General features: G+C 57.7%; 1 protein-coding gene across 1 annotated transcript; it reads right to left on the bottom strand.

Moving 5' to 3' along the window:
• Positions 1–10,941: 10,941 nt before the first annotated feature.
• CA4 (carbonic anhydrase 4) lies at positions 10,942–18,489 on the bottom strand. The gene is made up of 8 exons (XM_043482068.1): positions 18,318–18,489; positions 14,381–14,434; positions 13,463–13,618; positions 12,672–12,817; positions 12,468–12,551; positions 12,124–12,187; positions 11,623–11,789; positions 10,942–11,258 (listed from the first exon to the last, which is right to left on the bottom strand). The coding sequence occupies exons 1-8, from the start codon at positions 18,373–18,375 to the stop codon at positions 11,064–11,066; spliced, it is 924 nt and encodes a 307-aa protein (XP_043338003.1). The 5' UTR covers positions 18,376–18,489; the 3' UTR covers positions 10,942–11,063.
• Between the last annotated feature and the right edge of the window lie 2,111 nt (positions 18,490–20,600).

Here is a 20,600-nt window from a genome sequence, read left to right as displayed (position 1 = left end):
CATGGTCTTAGTTGCTCCAGGGCATGTGGCATCTTCCCAGACCAAGGATTGAACCCGTGTGCCCTGCATTGGCAGGCAGATTCTTACTCACTGTGCCACCAGCAGTCCTGGATCTTACCCTTACCACTCTTTCCCACTCTGTCTACTCACTGATGGCAGCCTTCTGAGGGTATCTAGATGTGACTTGAACAAGTCCTTTTAGCGACTTCCCTGGTGTTCCAGCAGCTAAGACTCCTGGCTCCCAATGCAGGGGGCCTAGGTTTGGTCCCTTATCAGGGAACTAGATCCCGCATGCTGCAACTAAAGATTCTACATGCCACAACTAAATGGATCCCACGTGCTACAGCTAAGACCCAGTGCAGCCAAATAAATAAATATTGAAAACAAAACAGGGACTCTCCTGGTTGTCCAGTGGCTAAGACTCTGAGCTGTCAATAGTGGGGCCCTGGGTTTGATCCTTGGTCGGGGAACTAGATCCCATATCCACAACTAAGACCCTGCCCTGCCAAATAAATAAAAGTAGGTATTTCAAAACAAAGCAAAACAAAGCTAGTCCTTTCAGCCGCCACGTGGTACCCACTGAGCAGGACCTCTTGATTTTTCAGGCACTGCTCATCCAACACCAGGACAGCCTCTCCCAGGCCTCCCCTCACACACCGGGGCGCCAGGATCGGAGTCTCCCACTGGTCCCTTCTATTTACTAGATCCTTCCCAAAGCAGAGCTGTTTTCCCCCGCATTCGTGTTTGGGTGTGTCTCACTGAAAACGCGAGGAGTTGTAGGAACTGTAGATAGACATTCTTTATTCACAGCAGCAAGGCCGACATGCTGTATTCTCTCCTGGCTGATCCAGCGGACACAGCCCTGTGTGCCAAGGGCTTTTCGGGTGGTGTTTGTGTAGGCAGGGTGCCCCTGCGCAGGGCTACAAATGATCTCAGTAAAGTCACCGTTTACAGACTATGGGAGGAGAATGCGAGAACGTGGGCAGAAAGCCCGACCACCGCCATTTTGGCGGCCTCTTATTTCCCTCCAGGGTCAAAGTGCTCTTCCCGTTATTTTAGGCCACTTCCCTTCCCCTTATGACCCCAGTGCGAATCTCAGAAGCTTGCTGATAGATGCAACACTGAACTCCGAGCCCCTCTGAATCCTACAAGTCAGAGACTTCGCTTGGACCCAGCAAGTCACAGCCGCTTGTCACACTTGTCACACCCAACGCCTCTCCCCTAAGAGAGGTTCCTCCCGGGAAACCGCTGGGGACAGACCAGGACCCTCCCACCACCCTCCAACCAGCCCCAATGTGACTCAACCCGCGACTGCGTGTGAAGTCAGAGCTTAAACTAGACCTGAAACCCCAATTTGACCTGCAGCCTCCTGGAGCCTGGTCAGGCCTGCAGGATGGAGAAGAAGAGCATCTGAGGGGCCACAAATTGGGAACGGGTTTCACTGGGGGAGAACCCGCAATGCTGGGGAACAGTGGTAGGCAGGGATCAAGCACCTCTATGCCCGGGGCCCACATATGGAAACAGCTGCTCAAACTATAACAAAACCAGGCTGATTGTGTCAGTCGCTGAAGGAAAGTCTGCATGAATAGAGCTCGGAAGACCAGGCTTATCTCTCAGGATTGCCCAATGGGCAAAGTAAATATTTAGTCCCAGCCCTGGAATGGTGCCTTCTAATTCTGTGCTGTGCTATCATTTTTCCCTTTATTCACTCACCCTGCCAACATTTGCTGCCAGTCCCACCCTGCATGGCCAGCCCTGGCCTGGCACCACCATCCTCCGATGGCTCAGACGGGATCCTCCTGTTCTCTTCCCGTAGGGCATGTTGTTGGAGAAGGTGGGCAGCAGAGACTAGCAAGGCTTCACAAAGGAATCACTTTTAAGCCGACTTTTGGCTGCCGTGTGACCCTCATGAGATGCAAGTCACAAACAGGGGAGGGACAGGAAGAGCCTTCCAGATCTAGGGAACAGCACGTGTCCCCAAGGCTCTGGCTGGACTGGTGGTTTCTACACTCAAGCTTAAGCACTGAATTCAAGCAAGGACTGTAGGGTTTATGTGATATCTTTTGGAAACCCGTGAATGGACTTTTGGGCCAACCCAATAGATGGGGTGGCCACTCACTGTCTGGGAAGGGGTGAGCTTCCCTACCTCGCTGAGCCTTGGTTTCCTTCAGAAAAGTGATGGTAAGAGAGGGTGCTTGAAGATCAGATTGTCTTGGGTCCAAATCCTACTAGCCATCCCTGGGTCCCTGTCTTTCACTTCTTTATCTGGAAAGTGGAGAACATACCCATTTCAGAAGCTAAGGATTGAGATAGTATGTCAAATCCTTCCATCTGTGTAAAACGTTGGCTGCTCTGATTATACTGTTGATAGTTGTGTACAGTTGGGAGCAGCAATCCCTGCACCAGGGTCCTTCCCAGCAAATATTGATTGAAAGCCTACTGCACGCTCTGTACTATTTGGATGTTTGATGGCCCCAGGAAGCCCAAGCAATTGTGTGTGCAGGATGTTTACTAAGGTTTGCCTTGAGGACCAACACTGGGGGTGGGAGGAGATGGAGCCAGGGATCCTAAAGAGAGAATTGGGGTGGTCGTGCAGGTGCAATGCTGACCTCGATGGGTCACCACGGAAAGCTCCTTGCGGGTCACTGTAAATGGGGCCTGCCCTTTACCTGCACCGCCTGCCCCCCGCCCCGCCCCGAACCCTGTTGGCCAGTCAATGGCTGGGGATCTGCAGAGAGGAGTGTGACCTTGAGCAAAGAGGCCTCTCCTCCCTGGAGCGGCCAAAGGCTGAAGATGTCCGAACTCTGACAGCACTCAGAGCTGGGACTCGCTGTTCCTAGATGAGGCCCCTGCCCTGAGCCGCACATCACAGTGTCCCCATGAGCAGGAAGCAAAAACAGATGAAAATCCCCTGCTGTCCTGAAGCAGTTGTTCTAGTGGGAGTTGAAGTTCTAAAGGTTGCTGTCAGGATGAGATGAGATAATAGGTGTAAAGTACCTTTCAAAGGGCCTTGCATAACAGAGTAGGCATGCAGACAGGGATAACGACAGATAGTTAAACAGATGGGGAGATTTCCAGGTGAAAGGACGGCAAGGAAGAGCCTCTAATGTGAATGGATGGAACTCAGAGTGTCTGGATCCTTCTCTGCCTGCACCCCAGGCTGTGACTTGGATGGGTGTTCCAACCCCGATGGGGTCCCGCGCTTCTTAAGCCTTTCCTCAGTTTGTAAATAAAACCCTGGCATCAGGTCCCACTGGACCCCACCCGAGCCGGCAGCCTGGCGCGGCCTGAGGGCTCCCTTCCGCCAGAGGTGGCTGGAATGATGGGCGGGAGCCTGGCTGCAGGAAGGGAGTCCTGGCACGCTCTCTGGAGGGGGGCTCTGGCAGAGACCAAGGAGATAAAGAGATTTCCCTGGCAGAGACCAGGGAGATAAAGAGATTTCCCTGGCACCGGCCTCTCCCTGGTTGTCCGGGAACGGTGGGGAGGAAATCCACTGACAGAAGGGCCTGCTCTGACGCCCTCCAGGGCTGAGCCAGCTGCCCTCCCCTTGAGAGCCAGATGAAACACAGTCAGGTCTTCAGGGAGGGGAAGCCCACTGATCAATCTGCTCGCAGTTACCAGGGCTGTGGGCCCCTGGAGGCAGAGGGAAGCCGGCCAGGAGACGGAAGTGGGTGGTCTTCAAGAAGGAATTCATAGGGCCTGGACTCCATCTCAGGCCTGTCTGTGCTGATCGTGCTTGGCCACCTCTCCAGTGGACTCTGAACTCTCTGCTTAGTGCCTGTGGGAACAACAATGGAAGGATAAGACCCCCTCCGGACAGGGGAACCTTGAAGATCATATCCAGGTTACTCATCACCTAAGAGAAAACAGACACTAATCACCCCTGCCTCTGGACAGTATCTATCAGAATGTAGGCACAGGCTTATCGGTTATTAACTGGTTGGAATGTAACCGTGGGCTTATTGATTATTAACTGTTTGAACACATAACATGTGAATGATGGAGTTATTGTGATTGTATTTACCCTTCCTTTGTAAGCATCAAGGGATTGGGGTGGTGGGTTTGGACACGTACACATGGGTTATAAAAGATTTTCACAAATGCTGGTCGGGGTCCTGGGCTAAGAGGAGACTCTGCCTTGGGCCCACCGGTGTAATAAACTGCACTCCACTATCTGCATTGTCCTTCTGAGTGAGTTTGTTTCCTGGAAAGCATGGCTATAACAGTCTCAGCCTCTTCGTCCCTCTTTTTTTCTTTTTTCCCTTTCTGTCTTGTCCCTCTTTTGTCCACCCTTTTCTCTTGGCCTCAGTTTCCCAGGTGGGATGAGGGAAGGGCCATCAGACCCAGTAAACCCAAATATGTGACACAGATAAACAACAATGATAACGTAAGCGTGAAATGAAAGTCGCTCTGTCATGTCCGACTCTTTGTGACCCCGTGGACTGCAGTCCATAGAATTCTTCAGGTCAGAATACTGGAGTGGGTAGCTGCTTTCTTCTCCAGGGGATCTTCCCAAACCAGGGGTAAAACCCTGGTCTCCTGTGCTATAGGCAGATTCTTTATCAGCTGAGCCCCCAGGGAAGCCTAATGTAGGGGTGCCCCATGCAACTTGGGAGGGAAAGGCTAAAATGTATTTGTTGTTTATCTGAAATTCACATCTGTCTGGCAGCCCTAGGCAGGTGCCGACCCTGTGCTGGGGGAGGCCTGCAGCAAATCCGGATAGGAGGGGCGCCCTGGGACAGCAGGGACAGAGCCAGAGCTGAAGGGAGAGATGTGTCAGAGGGCCTGGGGGTGAGTTCACAGCTCCTGGGGAAGGACCGCAGGAAAGTGAAATGGGAAGCCAGTGCCCAGGCCCTCTCAGTCCCACAGCAGGGAAGCAGACTGCCTTCTGACCTCACCTGACGAGGCAGGGACAGGAAGGACAGCTGCGGGGCAGCCCGGGCCTCCACTGGCCCCCTGGCTCCTGCTGATGCTGGCGTGAGTGTCCCTAGTGACCCTGGCAATGCTGGGCAAAGGTGGGCTGGGAGGTCTGACTCCGTGAACTGTTCTGTGGATGAGTGAGATGGGGCAGGGGGCTGGGGGATGCCCCTGAGTGTCTGAGCAAAGGGGCAGACACCGTGTGTGTGTGTGTGTGTGTGTGTGTGTGTGTGTGTGTGTGTGTGTGTGTGTGCGCGTGTGTGCTGTGAGGTGGGGGAGATCCTCCCTTAGGTAGGAGTGACACGGGTCCCCCACCATACACCAGCTGCTGACCCCAGAGGCGAACCAGTGCTTCTGCCCTTGGAATTCCAACCTCTGCTTCCCATTCTCTACCTCGGTCCCTGGAAGCAGCCAGTTTTTTCCCCATCTGTAGGCCTTACCCATTCTTTAATGCTCTCTAATAATAATAATAATAAAAACATAATAGAGACTTCCTGGTGGTCCAGTGGCTGGGCCCCCACTCTCCTAATGCAGGGGGCCTGAGTTGGATCCCTAGTCAGGGAATAGATGCCACAAGCGACAACTAAGATTTTGCATGCTGCAAGTAAATAAAGAAGAAAAAAAACAAAACAAACAAACATAATAATAACTACAAACTAATACAGCCTCTTGGCACAGTATCTTGTTCCATCTTTATAGCAACCCTAAGAGGTAAATGAGCTTCCCTAGTGGCTCAGTGGTAAAGAATTTGCCTACCAATGCAAGAGACAAGGGTTCTGTCCCTGGCTTGGGAAGATCCCCTGGAGGGCATGGCAGCCCGCTCCACTATTCTTGCCTGGAAAATCCCATGGACAGAGGAGCCTGGTGGGCTGCAGTCCATGGGGTCGCAAAGAGTTAGGATGTATCGACTTGACAACTCAAACAACAACAAAGGGGTAAATACCATCCTTATCCCCATTTTACAGATGAGCAGACAGGCTCAGATGGTGACTTAAATGACCAAAGTCACCTCACAGAGCTAGTCAGCAGGAGAGGGACCAAACCCATGTCTGTGTGGCTCCGGGGTGCCTGCTCTAGGGTCTGTACCTGTGGTTTGTGGGCCCTCGGCCCAGGAGTCTTGGGGGAAAGGCTCAGATGGGACTCTTTCTCCCTGAATCATCCATCCCCAGCACAGAGGAAATAATAGCATGTGTTGAAAGAAAAATCTTGTTCCCGAGTGTACCCAGTCTGTTCCCTGGCCCCCGCGGCTCACCCCGCCCTCCAGGCTCTGCAGGGCCGACACGTGGAGTAGGAGTCCGGTCTCGGCTGGTCTCAGCAGGGACGAGGGCTCTGAGGAAGGAACTGGCTTGTGACTTGTCTGTCCCGTGGCTCCCTCCAGAGGAAGCCCCTCCCTGGGCGCAGGCTGGCCGGGAACATGTCCTTGGTCCCCAGAGGAGATAAAGCCTTTGTCCTGATTGAGATAAACAAACAGAGCTGCTAGAAGTCGAGTAACGTGAGGTGCAGGAGCGCCCCACCCGCAGTCGCGGGCCTGGCCTTCCTCCCAAGGTCGCCAGCAGGAGCCTGAGGACAGCTAGGCCCACCCCTCTTGGATCAAAGGGCCACGCTCAGCCCACTTTGCAGGGGGATAAACTGAGGCCCCGAGCTCCATTCCTGGGAGGGTACCAGCTTTCTGGCTTCTTCCCACCCCTCACCCACAGGGGGCACGGGCCTCGGGCCCACCACAATATCTGCAGCATGGTCTCCAGGCAGGCAGGCCCTGGAGTTCTTTGAAAGGGCAGCCTTCACCTATGTCCATTTCCACCACCACCACCCTTGACTCGGGGCCCCTATAGACCCCTGGACCCTCCCCCCCCGCCACTTCCCTTACCCCCTCCCAACACTGTCCGCACAGAGCCTCAGGAAGCAGGGCCAGCAAGTGTGCAAACGGAGAGCCAAGATGGGGAAGTTTATTTTCTAAGAATCATCTAAATACATGGGGAGTATTTTTAGCCCCTGGCTCCCTCCCAGATGCCAAATCTAAACGGGGGCCCGAGAGACAGCCCGTCAGGGACACCGAGCGGCGCGTGGAGACTGGGTGGGGCAGGGTGCTGTAGGACCCCACCCTGTCCAGGCCCAGAGGTTGGATGACTGTCGGGGAGAAGGCTGGCTGCGGAGCCAAGGATGCAGAGAGTGACCGCAGCCTCTGACAGGTGCCCTAACCCCGCCGTCTGCCTCAGCACCCTCAACCCACACGCAACCGCAGGAATACAGCCTTAGAGGATCGTCTTGGGGCCCACAGTGGCTCCAGTAGGCATTCACTGCGTTCCAGCCTCCCCGTGCTAGGAGCCGGGAAACTAGAAGTCAGGTGGGGGCCCAACCCTTCAGCCATGGAGGCTTCCCCAGGCCTGGCCAGCTGCAATGCCGTGTGTGTGTGTGTGTGTGTGTGTGTGTGTGTGTGTGTACACATTGTTATGCCCAATGCAAGGACTCAGAAGCAAATGAAAGAGCTAGGGGCTCCTCCTAGCGCCCCCTCATCTCTGGGGGAGCTGTGTCAGGAGCCAGGCCAGACTGGAAGGACTGATGCCGAAGCCGAAGCTCCAGTACTTTGGCCACCTGATGCAAAGAGCCTATTCACTGGAAAAGACCCTGATGCTGGGAAAGATTGAAGGCAGGAGGAGAAGGGACGGCAGAGGATGAGATGGTTGGATGGCATCACCGACTCGATGGATAAGAGTTTGAGCAAACTCTGGGAAATAGTGAAGGACAGGGAAGCCTGGCGTGCTGCAGTCCATGGGCACAAGGAGCTTCAAACCCATTCTCCTGAGACGGGGTCTGCAGGGGCTGGGGTCGCTCTCAGGAACACACCAGCCCCTCTCCCCAGCCTCTGGGATTGGAGCCAGTCCCCGGGGGCGGGGCTGCCCACTGCCCGAGTGACCGGCCCGCCACGACCTTGCTGTGAGTGGAGTGCAGATGGCACCTGCTCTGGCCGCCAGGCACAGGCCCTGGACAAGCTGTGCCTGTTCCGGGCCCCTCTGGTCAGGTTTATTACTGTGGGATCAGGGGGTGGAGGCGGGGGCGGTCGTGCACCTTCAGCTAGGGGGTTGGAGAAGCCCAGGCTCCCCTAGTCTTTGGCAGAGAGCTGGGACTTCCTGGTTCTGCTGTGGCGTTATTAGTTACCAAATATTGCCAGGAGGGCAGGGTTGGGGGTGGGGGGGTGCAGGGGGGAGGGGCAGTTCAGACTTCCAAGAGAGAGAGCGCTGAGCCTGGGAAGGGTGAGGAGGAGGGCACAGCTGAGATCTCAGATCCGCCCCCAGGCTGTGTGGGAACCAAAGAGAACAGGTTTCAGTCCATACACCCCCTGCTGACACAAGCTGCCTGCTGTTGCCATAGTGACGGCAACACCCACCCCTCCACCACCCCAAGGCTGGCTGTGTGGTCACCAGTGAAGGGAGAGGGTGCTTATTCTTGGCCACAAAGGAGAAAAGGGAGAGGGAGGCTGCTATGGAAGGGGCATACCCTTCGTCCCCCAGGCCTAGCTGGGGGTGGTCAGGGCCTCTGAGGGTTTTGGAGCCAAAGAAGGCTTAGAGGTCACCTCCTCCACCCAGCTCTGCTCCAGAGGCCAGCAGCAAGCCAGGGCTTTGAGCATCGGGTGCTAGAATCCCGTGTGTGCCGGCCGAGCCCCATGTCTTCCGTAAGCCTCACCCCCAGACCAGAAGCCTGTTACCGAGGCTGTTCCCATGATCTCAGGTGACCTTGCCCTGCAGTGGTGGTTTGAAGTGGGGCTTGGGTTCCCAGCCAGAGATTGAGACCTGGTGGTGGCAGTGAAAGCTCCAGATCCCAGCCACTAGGCCAGTGGTCAGTGAGGGGCCCTGGGCCTTCAACTTCGCAGAAAAGAATTCCCACAAAGACAGAAAGTAGGGAAGCCAGTAAAGGATTTATTAGGCGGCAAAAGTGTACAGTACGTGTGGATAGGCACACAGGCAGCCTCAGAGGGAAAGTCCCTCAGTCGCGCCCTCATGACAATTTAAATCACTCACAAGGGGCATTTCTTCCGGGTTTCCTTTGGCCGATCTTTTTGATTGACCTGGTTCACAGTCCATCTTTGATATAGCTCAGGATCCTCCCATGTGTACACAAGCATCTTAGCCCTGGTGGATTCTACTGCAAAGGACTGTGGGTAGAGTATCCCTTGACTTCACTCTCCTTTGACCTCCAAGGAGCCTTTCTGCAATTATGTGGTTGGGGAGGTCTCCTGACTTCGAGAATGAGAGATGTGGTCTGGGCAGGGCCCAGCTTCCTGCCTTAATTTTCCTGCTCTTCTTGTCTTGCAGCTTCGGTCCACAGGGAATGAATCTGCAGTCACTTTACCCCCGGGGAGGGGGGGCCTCTACCTCCTGCCTCACCTGCACCAACTGACCAGGCCCTGGCCCTGGCCCCAGAGCCCCTCTTTACCCAGTAAAGCCCGTTCTTGGCCTCTTCCCCTCGTCTCACATTCCTCCAAAATCCATTCTTAAAATCTATCTCACGCTCTTCCAAAACTCCAGCCCTGCCCTGGGGCCCCTCAACCCCGGGCTCCTGGGGCCTGGCCTGACTTGGGACCTGCCTCTGGGGTCCCAGAAAAGGCCTTATTTCTTTCTCCCTGGTTTTTGGACCCTCCTCTCCACATCTGCTACCTCCCAGTCTTACTCCCTCCTTGGGCTCCGGAAAGGGAAAAAACCATTAGAGACTTTGAGGGGGGCTGGAGGGGTGGCTTTATGGACAGCTCAAGGGCCAAAGACCCTGGGGTTCACGTGTGACCCCTCAGCTCCTGGACACTGCAGCAGGCTCCTAACTGCCCCCACCCCTCCCCCATGCACCGCAGACTCACTGGGCCCCTCCCCTCCCCTCCCCTCCCCTCTCCCTCTATTCCAGGCATGAACACTTGCTGGCCTCCAGATGCCCCCCGCCCCCCATCCCGCCTCCTTCAAGTCTTCCACTGGGTGCCCCTACCCACTGAGGTCTTCCCTGACCACCTTCTGTTCCTGGTTTAGCTGGCTCACAGCTCTCACGGCCTTCCGATAAACTGTGCAGTGTGTTTCTTTTATGTATAGTGTCTCCAGCGAGACTGTGAACTCCAGGAGGACAGGCATTTCTGTCTTATTCCCTGCCATAACCCCAGTGCCTAGAACATAGGTGCGCAAGAAATATTGAGGCAAAGCAATGAACCCCACCACCCACCCTGATTAGGCTGTATGCATGCACTTTGCATACAGAAAGGCCAGGCTGGGTGTCAGCTGCCTCTGCCGGGCGCTCACTGGGCAGCCTTCACCAGCCTCCTCTCCTTTTGGGGCTTCTGCATGTGTGTGCGTGTGTGTCCGTGTGTGCAAGCACGCGCACGCGCTTATTCTGTTCAGTCGTGTCGTGATTCTTTGAGACCCCCACAGACTACAGCCCGCCGGGCTCCTCTGTCCACAGGATTCTCCAGGCAAGAATACTGGAGTGGGTTGCCATTCCCTTCTCCAGGGGATCTTCCCGACCCAGGGATCGAACTCAGGTCTCCTGCATTGCAGGCAGATTCTTTATCAGCTAATTGACCAGGGTAGCCTTTCTGGGCCTCTGCTTCCTGCCTTATATAACTAAAGGCTGGGCTGGACCTTCTCCAGCTGTCACTGCGTTGGAACTCTGAGGTCCTTTCTCCACTTCTCCAAGCGGGGTGTCAGCAAGAGGGGATTCACAAGGGTGGGAGGGGTGCCTAGGGGCCCTGCTCAGAAGTCTCCAGGCCCTGAGGCGCCCACGCTGGCAGCCTGGGGTGGGTTGAGGAGAACAAGGCAGCAGTAGTTGTGGGAACTAAAGACAGACTTTCCTGGCCATCCAGTGGTTAAGAATCCGCCTTCTAACACGGGGGACATGGGTTCGATCCGTGCCTGGGGAACTAAGATCCCACATGCCTTGGGGCAACTAAGCTCACCTGCCACAACCACTGCTCCCAAAAGGAAAGATCCCAAGAGACACACAGAAGGAAAAAAAAAAAAAGCGAAACAAAAAAACTGCGCAGATTTGGGAAAGTTTTTTCCAAAAATAGATCCATATTTTAATCACCATCGAAGTCCAACCTGAGAAGCCTGAGGGACAGAGGCCAAGCCCTCTTAAGGGCTGAGACCAGAGGTCAAGTGTCCAGGAGGGAAGGGTCACCGGAGGAAGCCCACCGTCAGGCAGGCGAGCGCGGGGGCCAGCAGGGTGGGCAGCGGCTGGGACAGCAGCGGTCCTGGGGCCCTGGACCTGAAAACCTGGCGCTGGCCCAGGCTCTGCACGGGCCTGACGTTGTCCGTCATGTTCACGCTCTGCTCCTGGTCATAGAACAGCTTCTGGGAGAAGGCCAAGATCTGTGGGAGGGACTCGTCAGGGAGGGAGCCGGCGGGCCGGCCCTGCTCACTGTGTGGCCTCTCTGAGCCGGCTCAGGTTCTCGCGCAGAGGAAAGGAATGAGGGATGCGAGGCGCGAGGCGTCCGCGGGTCGGGGCGGTAAGGACGGGCTCAGCTCCAGTTAGCTTCCTAAGCAGAGGGGACTCGCGCTCTCGGTTTGGAGAGTGCTCGGTTCCTCTTCCTACCGTCGTGTTATCAGAGAAGAGTGGTTCTCAAGCTGGAGCTGGCATTAGCCTCACCTGGGGCTTGTCGGGCCCCAGCGCGCCCCGCCGCCCGCCCCCGCCCCCGGGCAGGGCAGGCTGCACCCTGGGGTGGGCCCCGCGTACCTGGTCCCTGTGGAGCTGTATCGGCTCCTGGAACACGGTCCAGACCACCTTCTCGTCGCAGGTCGGCGTGGTAAGTGAGCCCAGGTAGCGGAAGTAGTGCCTCAGACTATCCTCCTCCGGGAGCAGGTCGAAGAGGCTGATGCTGCTTTTCATCGTGGTGTTCATATCTGCGGGGACAGAGGTCACCCCCTCACACACCTCACTCAGAGCTCAGGCCCCCCACCATGTGGACCTTCCTTTAAAATATATATATGTATGTATTTATCTATTTGGCTGTGCTGGGTCTTGGGGGGGTCTTTATTTGCAGCATGAGGAATCTGATTCCCTGACCAGGGATCGAACCCCGGCCCCCTGCACTGGGAGCACGGAGTCTTAGCCACCGGGCCACCATGGAAATCCCTGGACCTTCCTTCCTAGGACAAAGTCTCCATCCCACCCCCCCTCCCGAGACCCACACCTCCCCTCCCGAGACCCCCATCTCCCAGTCCCCTCCTGACTCACTGGGTCTGGGGATGTGAGACAGCGCCTCCACCAGGGGCTGGAAGTTCACATTGTTGGATCCGTCCTGGAATAGGAGGGAAGGGGGCTTAAGAGAGGCTTGCAGGGGGAGCGGGCGCGGGGGGGTGGGGTGACCACCAGGTCATTCTCCGGGTCTGGGGTGGGGTGGGCAGGCAGTTTCTAGGACGGAGAACCTGAGAGGCTCCGGGCTCCCCATGGTGGGGTACACAAGTCTCTGAGTACCAGAGGGGACGTCTGAGCCTCCCCAGCCCCCTCCTGCCTTGCTGGGATCCCGGGCGCCTGAATCCTAAGAACCAGCCCCTCTGACCCTGGGGGTAGGGGCCCACCTCCACCATGAAGGCCAGCACCGCGATCTCATCTTCGCCCGCATTCCTGGATGGCCCCTTCTCTTTCTCATGCACTATGTGCATCTGGTCAGGGGTGAGTGGGATGGAGAGAGAGCCCGTCAGAGCGTGGACCACCCTCCTCGCCCGAAGCAAGCATACCCAGGGCCCAGCCAAGGCATGGACCCCCAGGAAGAAGTCCCTCACCTCCATGGCAAAGCGCTCCCCGTTGAAGGTGTGCTCTGAGCCCCGGTCCATCGCCTTGGACCAGTGCAGGTGCAGCTGCTTGGCCCGGTACCGTGTGCTCAGTCCTCCTCCGGCGATCGAGACCTCGTCTCCCAGCGACACCATCACTGGAGGGGATGGGAGGGGGCAGCTCCTCGCACCCCCCTCCTAGCCTCTCCCAGCCCCCATCCCAGCTCCCCCCAGGCAGGACTTCTCTCCCATCTCCCTCCCATCCCGGGCTGCAGTCCTGAAGGGACAGGGCGAGTGGCACAGCCTGGCCCTTCCCCTGGCCCCTCACCACCCGCCTCTCCCTCTGCATGTCCCCCATTGCCCAAATCCGCGGCTCAGCCTGGTCCCACCCTTGCTTCGACCCCCTCCACGCGTGGCGCCCCAGTGTCTTCAGGGCGGCGTCCAAACTCCCCAGCCCCGAGCCTAGCTGGGCTGACCCTGGGCTGCCTCTGTCCTGCACGCACATGGGGCCACACACAGCCCCTTGAACACCCCAACTGCTGCAAGCCCCCATACCTTTGCACATACTGTTCCTTCTTCCTAGAACCTGTCTCCACCCCAGCCCAAACAGCTCTGATTGAAACTACCACTAGAGATCCCCTCCTCTCCCAGGCCCACCCTGCTCCCCCTCTCGGCCCCTCCCCTGGCAAAGGTGCCCCTCCCGGGAGGAGCCCAACCTTCCAGTCCCCAGGGAACGGGGGTCCCAAGACCAGGTGCCCCTGCTGCCCTGCCCAGGGCCTCCACCTCGCATGCCCGATACTCACCTGTATGCCCGTTGTTTTCCACGACCCATTGGTGCTTCCTGTCGTAGCCAGAGAAGGAGAAGCGCCCCAGGTTTGGGTCCAGCTGAGTCTTGGCTGTGACGATGTTGACGGGGGACTGACGGTTGTTCTGGCAGCTGCCTTCCCACTCATCTGGCCCTGAGCAGGGAGGGAGGCTGGGCTGGGAATCAGGGGCGCCTGACTCAGGTCCGGCCTGGTTCAGCAAGGTCCTCCTCTGGCGGCTGGCAGACTGTGCTGGGGGATGCCCGGCATAGAACTCCACCCTCTCCCTCCTTCCTCTTCAACACACACACACACACACACACACACACACACACACACACACAGAGTCAGCAAGGCATAATGTGGGATGGGGTGGGACTAGGCTGTGAGCTCTGGGGTACGGGACCACCTTGGATGCTCAGCTGTGAAAGGAGAACGCTGGTGATACCTGCTTCCTGGGGGTTCTGAAGTTCGAAGGAGCTGGGTGGGAGAGTGAGTGGAAGCCGTGGAGTCCCCTGGAAGGGCCTCTTGTGAAAGGACTCCAAACCCTGACACTGAGCCTTGTCCAGGCACTCGGGGGAAGTGGGGGGCAGGGCGGGGTGGGGAGTGCCCTCCGGCCACCGAAACCGCAGAGGAGGCAGCAAAACGTTTCTGCCTTTGATGCTGCTGATGATTTATTTCAGAGGACGGAGGGCTGACTTCTTAGGTGACAGAGGTGATGACAGGAGGTACCAGAAAAAACTCTGCTTGAGCGGAGCACTGAGCACCAGGAGAGTGTGTGTGTGTGTGTGTGTGTGTGTGTGTGTGTGTGTGAAGCTGATATCTGCCTGCGGCCACCACCACCCCTCATCCTTTCCGCCCTCCCTGGGTCTCTGTTTCTACCTGGACGGTCCCTACCCCAAGACTCCCCGCACTTACCCAAGCAGGTGTAGTTGGAGGGTTTGAGTTGAATCTGGTAGCACCAGTGTGATGCTGGAAGGGAGAGAGGAGGGACGTGAGGCCTGAGCAGATGCATGTGGGAGACACTGGCCCCTCCAAAGCCGGTCAGCTCTCCCCAGGGGCCAGCATCACTGTTGTTCATCAGCCTCCCCCAACCAGACCTGGAAGGAGAGGCTCTGGGGAAAGGGGAAGAGGAAGATTAGGGCCGGACACCCCCCTCTCCTAGGACAATACAGCCACGTTCAGCCTGGTTGCTTTCCCAGAGCTGATGGGGTGATGGGGAAGATTAGGCTAGCCCCTCCCCAGAACACGCCCTCTTGCACTGTGTTCGTCAAAGGCACCTAGGCCTTCTCCCCTGTCCCAGCATCTCACAGTCCTGGTGAGGGTCCTGACCTTGCCTTCCGATCCCCCACTCTGCCTCAGGACAGAGAAACAGCATCGCCCCCAAAAAAGGCTGCATCATGAATGTAGCGCCCTAATGAAAGATTTGACAAGAGGACAAACTGCACAGGGAAACCTCTCCTCTGTGCTTTCTGCCCAGTGTTTCCTTAAACCTGAAGCTGCTCTAAAATCAGTCTACTGATTTAAAAAAAAAAAGCTTGGCCAGCAGAGTGGATGAAGCATTTGATCAGAGCTGGAATTGGATAAGTCACCTAATCTGTCTGAGCCTTAGTTTTGCCACGTGTAAAATGGAACTAATACCACCCACAGGGAGGATTAAATGAGAGATGGGAGAAAGTGTTCCAGGCAGCCTGGAATTTAGTCAAGTCCTTCCCTTTCCCTTGCCTCCCTCCCTCCCTCCCTCCCTGCCCCCTTCTGTCGGGCACAGATGGCCAAAGTTAAGGAGGGGCTGAGAGGAGAGAAATGAAGTGAGCTGGAAAGAACTCAGGGATGAGGAAATTCCTAAGAAAAGCACAGCTTCTCCAGCTCAGCCTGAGCTAAGGCCTCTGAGCATGTCCATCCCCACCCAACCCCACCTCCTCTGGGGTCCCTGCCATGAACATGAGATGGGGAAGGGGCAGGTTTTCAGTGGGAGGTGGGAGGGAGGCCAGCAGAGTAAGCATCTAGAGGACCCTGGCCCCCCATCCTCCCCAAGCCCCCCACCCCCACTCAGCCTCCCCAAACCAACCCCCCCACCCTACCCCTGGGAGCCACCTTGGGTTTCACAGTCTCCAAGTTCTGTATCAAACGCTTCTCCTACTTTGCTGGCACAGCCTCTTTCAGTGATAGAGCATCCCTGCAGTGTCTTCCCCAGGCCAGTCCATCCCCTGCCTGGGACAGGGTTCTGTTGCCCCCCAGGACTCTGCATCTGGGCAAGCCCCACGAGGGGCAGCAAAGGGTAGCAGCCACTTCCCATCCAGGCCCCTCTCTGCACACAGGCAGAGGTCAGATGCCGGAGCCCATCACCTGGCCTCCAGTCCTGCTTGAGTCTTGCTTCTTCTCTGCAGCAGACTTCCTTAACTCTTCTGAGCCCACTAGCTTCCTTCCCCAGGCAAGAGGAGCTGCCACGGATCTCCGGATCTCCCGGACCCAGTGTCTGAGCACACACTGGATGGGAGGTCAGCTGCGGCCATAAAAGGCTCCCTGTGTATCCACCTCTCAGAGGTCCCGACGGCACGAGGGGCCACTGGAGTGGAGCCAGCCCTTCCCTGTAACTGAAGCCCAGCGGGAAGGGCTGTTACAGGGCAAGCCTGACCTGAGCCAGGCTCCTCAGGACCCAGTTCTGGCAGGTGGAACCCCCATCGCCTCCCCAGAGCCCATCTGGTCCAGGCTGAGCTTTTCTTAGGAATTTGCTCTTCCCGCCTTCTGGCTTCAGCTACTGGGATTGTAATGGTGACCTCTGATCCAGCGTCTTAATCACAGAGACTTTTGACCTGCTTGGTTGAGTGCCCTTGTAACTACCCTCTTCAGGAAGCCAAAGCCAGAAAAAGATGTGATGTTGATGAGGCCAAGGCCAGGGTCAGGTCTGTATCCAAAGGCTGAAGGTAGGGGCTGGTTTTTAGGCAAGAGATGGCAGGCTCAAACCAGCTCAGGTTCTGTGCTGGCTCGTGAGCGGGCAGCCCTTGCAGATGACTTTCAGCCAGCAGTCTCAGGCCACTTCCCAGGGACCCGGGGAAGGAGAGGAGCTACTGGAAGGTCTTGGCTCTGGGCTCTGGGTTCTGCCCAGTCCCTCTGCCCTGACCAGGGATGGAGTGAGGGAACTAAAGGCCATTGCCAGTCACTCAGCTCCGGCCCCCCACCCTTGACTTACCCACCCCTCCAGCCCCCTGCTTTAGGGATGACTGAAGATGTTCCCTCCGGTGGACCTTGCTCACCCCGCCCTCCAACTCCAGGGGGAGGGAGGGATCTTGAAAACCAGCTCAGCAAAACCCAAATATGCCCTGGGCAAAGTCTGGGTAGCTTCTGGCCAGGTCTGGGGCTCTGAAGGGGCCTGTGACCCTCTCTGCTCCTCTCTCCAGGGTAGCAGATGCCCTGGGGAATCCATTGTGCCACCTGGTCACCCTGCAGCTTCAAGCCCCCTAGGAGATGAAGTGAGGGACAGCGCTCGGCAGCTCCCAGTCAGAAAGCCCCAGCACTTCTGGGGCACACAGCTTGTACGAGGGGGTGGCTGAGAGAGGCTCCTGGCTTGCTGGGCCCAGTCCAGTGGTAGAGCTGTCAGAGCCACGTGGCTGCGGAGCGCCTGCCATGTGCCACGCTAAACACTGACACCCACTTCCTCCCTTGAATCCTTAGAAGGGTACCTGAAGACAGAATTACTTTCTGTTTTGTAAGTGAGGAAACTGACTTACCTAAGGAGGAAGCTGACTTACCAAGGAGGAAAGTGACTTACCCAAGGCCATGCAGCTACCGGGCAGCCACATTAATTGCAAAGCTGTTTCTCTTTCTATCAACCCAGAGGCTTAAGTAGGTTTCAAACCTCCAGCCCTACATACAAAAATGTTCACATCCTGTCTTCTCTCTCAGGATGCCTGTCACGTCCCCACCATTAAGTCTAAGTCTCTCCTGAAAGAGGCACCCACGGCCTCTTTCTCTGCTACTGGTGGGGCACCCTCACCCTCGACTCACTTCCAGGGAGGAGCATCTAGCTTTAGAGAGGAGATGTGGCCAGGTGGACCCCAAGGACCATCCCAGGGGTAGCTGGGAAGGGGAATGGCAGATGGGGGCCTCCTTGCAAGGAGATGGTTCCTCTTGGAGTGCGGAGAAAGTGCCAGATCAGATCGGATCCCCGTGCCCAGACGCCGGAGGCGCCTTCAGCTCCTTATCAAATATTAACACCCCTCTCCTGCCACCTCCCACCTAGGCGAATAATTAAGAGCTCGGCCTCACCATTAATCTTTAAACGAAAATCACCCTGGCCAGAAAGACCGGCTTGGCCGGGACCTCGGGTCTCCGGATGCCCCCCGCCAGGCTCCATACACGGCGCCGGAGGTGAAGGGTGCTGGCAGCCTCCCGGGGGCAAGGAATCAGGGCGGAAAGCGGCGATGCCAGGGCTGCACGGGACCCAGTTTGTTGCCCTTGGTCCGAGCCGAGGGTAGCTACCAAGCACTGAGCCCCCGCGGGACGGACAGCGACCCACGACAGACCGAGGCGCACAAGCAAGGGCGTGAGACGCCAGAAAGGGTAAGAGGCGGAGGCGGGCTGCGGGCAAAGATGCTTCCCTGAGCGGCCCCGCGGGGCCTTGCCGGCATCCTTGCCCGCAGCCCGCACGGCGCCTGGAGGAGGACCGCGGGCCCCGAGCCCCGAACCCAGCAGCCGCACCCTCGCTGCGCTGGCTCCCGGGCGCCCGCCCCGCCCGGCCGCACGCGCCGCCGCATCTCGGGCGGGCGCAGCCTGGGCGTGGGGCGGGCGCGGGCCGGAGCGCCAAGGTACCACTGAGGGGCCACCGAGGGGTCCCCGGGCCGAAGCCCTCGTTCACCTGCGCGGGCCCGGGGCGGGGCGGCGGCGAGGACCAGGAGCGCCAGCAGCAGCCGCATCCTGCGCGGGAGCCGAGCCGGGGGTCGCGCACCGAGAAGGTCGCCGCGGGTGCCGCGGTCATGCCGACCCGCCTTTTATAGCGGAGCCGCAACGGGAGGGAGCCCCGACAGCAGGACGCGGGTAGCGGCTCCTCCCCCTGGCGGAGCCTCCCCTCCCCTGGCCCTCCTGATCCTAGCGCCTCCGCTCCCCGACTAGCGCTCCCGCCCCTCCCGGGGTCACCTTTCCACCAGTGCGCGGGGGCTCCCTCACCCACCTGCGTCGGAGGCTGCGCCCCCCTCCCGGCTCCTCCCCAGTCCCACACCTGCTCTCCTGTTGGGGACTGGGAAAGCGACATCGCCAGGTACCTGGGCCACACAAGAGTGGGGCCCCAGATTCCTGCCTTGGATCAAGTTGGCGTGGACCCCTGCGCCGCCCTGTCGCCTCGGGAGCAGCCCGCGGGGCGGCTTGGAACGGGCTGGGGTTAGGGGCTGGGGGAAAGAAGCTGTCCTTCGGAGGGGTGGCGGAGTTGAGGGATGTGAAATGCTGTTTCTCGAATCCGGTGTTCCCCGAAAGCGGGGCTTGCTTCTCTCTCTCCGGCAGTGAGCGCGGATTCTCTGGGTCTTATCTCTTTTTCAGCATCTCTCCCAGGCTGCTCCGCACTTCATTTCTAAGCAACCCAAAGACTGTTCTTCTCACAGAGAATGAGGAGGCCTGTGAATTGCTGGGGGAGGGTGTCTGTGATGGCCAGCGCTGGGGATGTTGAGGGGCAGAACTGAGAAATGCATTGCCAAGGGGCTCAGTGAGAGAGGAACTGATGGGATCAGAGGGGAGGGGCTGGCCCTCTTGAGCCACCACTGCCAACCCCCCCACCCCCCAACTCCTGCGGAGACTCCTGAGATAAGATGGGAAGAGAAGAGACTGGGGTCTGAATGGACCTCTCCTTATCTCATCTGTCAGAATCTTCAGAGCAATTTAGGGAAAGGAGACTTTCCTGGGAGGAGGCTCTAGGATTTGGGGAAACCGGGCTGGGGCCCTCCCTAGAAAGGAAGCTGCCTCTGGTCCCAGGAGGGCGGCTCCCTCGCCTGGATTTGGCCCGGGGCTGCAGGAGACCCCTTCATGGCTCTAGGTACTGTGTGTCCCACATGGGGTGGGGGCTTCCGTGGGAGTGTCAGAAGCTCACTTGGACTTGGGTGGGGAATGTGGACTTGGGTGGGCCTGGGCCCCCTACATCAACAGGAAGCCCCGGTTTTCTGGTCGAGTCGCTTCCCCATCCGCTGCCAACCTCTCAGCCCCCACGGGCCTTTGAACCTAGGCAAGAGACCTCTGAAGAGGGATTGCCTCCCCCAGAACGATCCAGGCAAATGGGCTTCCTCCCTGGTCTGAGTCCTGGTTGACTCCCCCCCACTCCGCCCCCCCACCCCCCCCCACCCCGACCTTCTGGCCGGGGATCACACAGTCTCCCAGAGCGGCTTTGATCCTCAGGGAGGGGAGGGGAGAACTACACCAGGTGTAGGGTCCTATTGTCTGCACTGCCTTAGAATTTAATCACCAGCCTGGGGGAGTGATTTAATCACAAGTCAGGAGAAGATTCCACACAGGAGAAGATTCTTCTCTGGGAAGTGGATCTGTGGTCACAAGGCTGTAAAAATCTATCGTTTAGGACAGGGGAATGGAGCGAGGAGAAAGTCTATTCCTAGGAATGAAGTCTACTTCAGGGGTCCCTGTAACCCCAAGCCAGCCCCTCTTACAGGCAGGAGAGAGACTTGGAAACCTTTGGTGCGGTTAAGAGGCTATTGACTAGTGACTTGAGGTTAGTGCTCAGTTGTTTCTGACTCTACCGCCCCGTGGACTGTAGCCCACCAGGCTCCTCCGTCCATGGGATTGTCCGGGCAAGAGTACTGGAGTAGGTTGCCACTTCCTACTTCCGGGGGATCTTCCCGACCCCGGGATGGAAGCCTTGTCTCCTATGTCTCTGGCATTGGCAGGCGAATTTTGTACCACTAAGCACCACCTGGGACGCCCCTGGTGACTTTAGAGGCACTTCAAAGTCCCTTTGGGAAGAGGAAGCTGATTTCAAAGTAATCCTGCTCCCCTCCAGTCAGGGCTCCCCTTAGTAGGACCATTGAGTTGAAGGAAGAGAACCCCGCCCCTGGGGGGTGTCCCCTCTGAGGCATAAGGTGGTGAGGGGGGCGGATGTTAAGGATGGGCATTTCCTCAAGGCTGCATCTTAATCACCGGCACCACC

This window comes from Cervus canadensis, chromosome 1, assembly GCF_019320065.1.
Source record: "Cervus canadensis isolate Bull #8, Minnesota chromosome 1, ASM1932006v1, whole genome shotgun sequence".
Lineage (NCBI taxonomy): Eukaryota > Metazoa > Chordata > Mammalia > Artiodactyla > Cervidae > Cervus > Cervus canadensis.
The sequence above is the reverse complement of the archived record's forward strand: the minus strand, read 5'-3'. Positions and strand labels throughout refer to the sequence as shown.

Coding starts and splice junctions, on each gene's coding strand:
- CA4 (XM_043482068.1), bottom strand. CDS start 18,375: ATGCGGCTGCTGCTGGCGCTCCTGGTCCTCGCCGCCGCCCCGCCCCGG. Junction 14,435..18,317: donor CCCGCCCCGGGCCCGCGCAG/GTGAACGAGGGC, acceptor TCTCCCTTCCAG/CATCACACTGGTGCTACCAG. Junction 11,259..11,622: donor TACAGCTCCACAGGGACCAG/GTACGCGGGGCC, acceptor TCCCTCCCACAG/ATCTTGGCCTTCTCCCAGAA.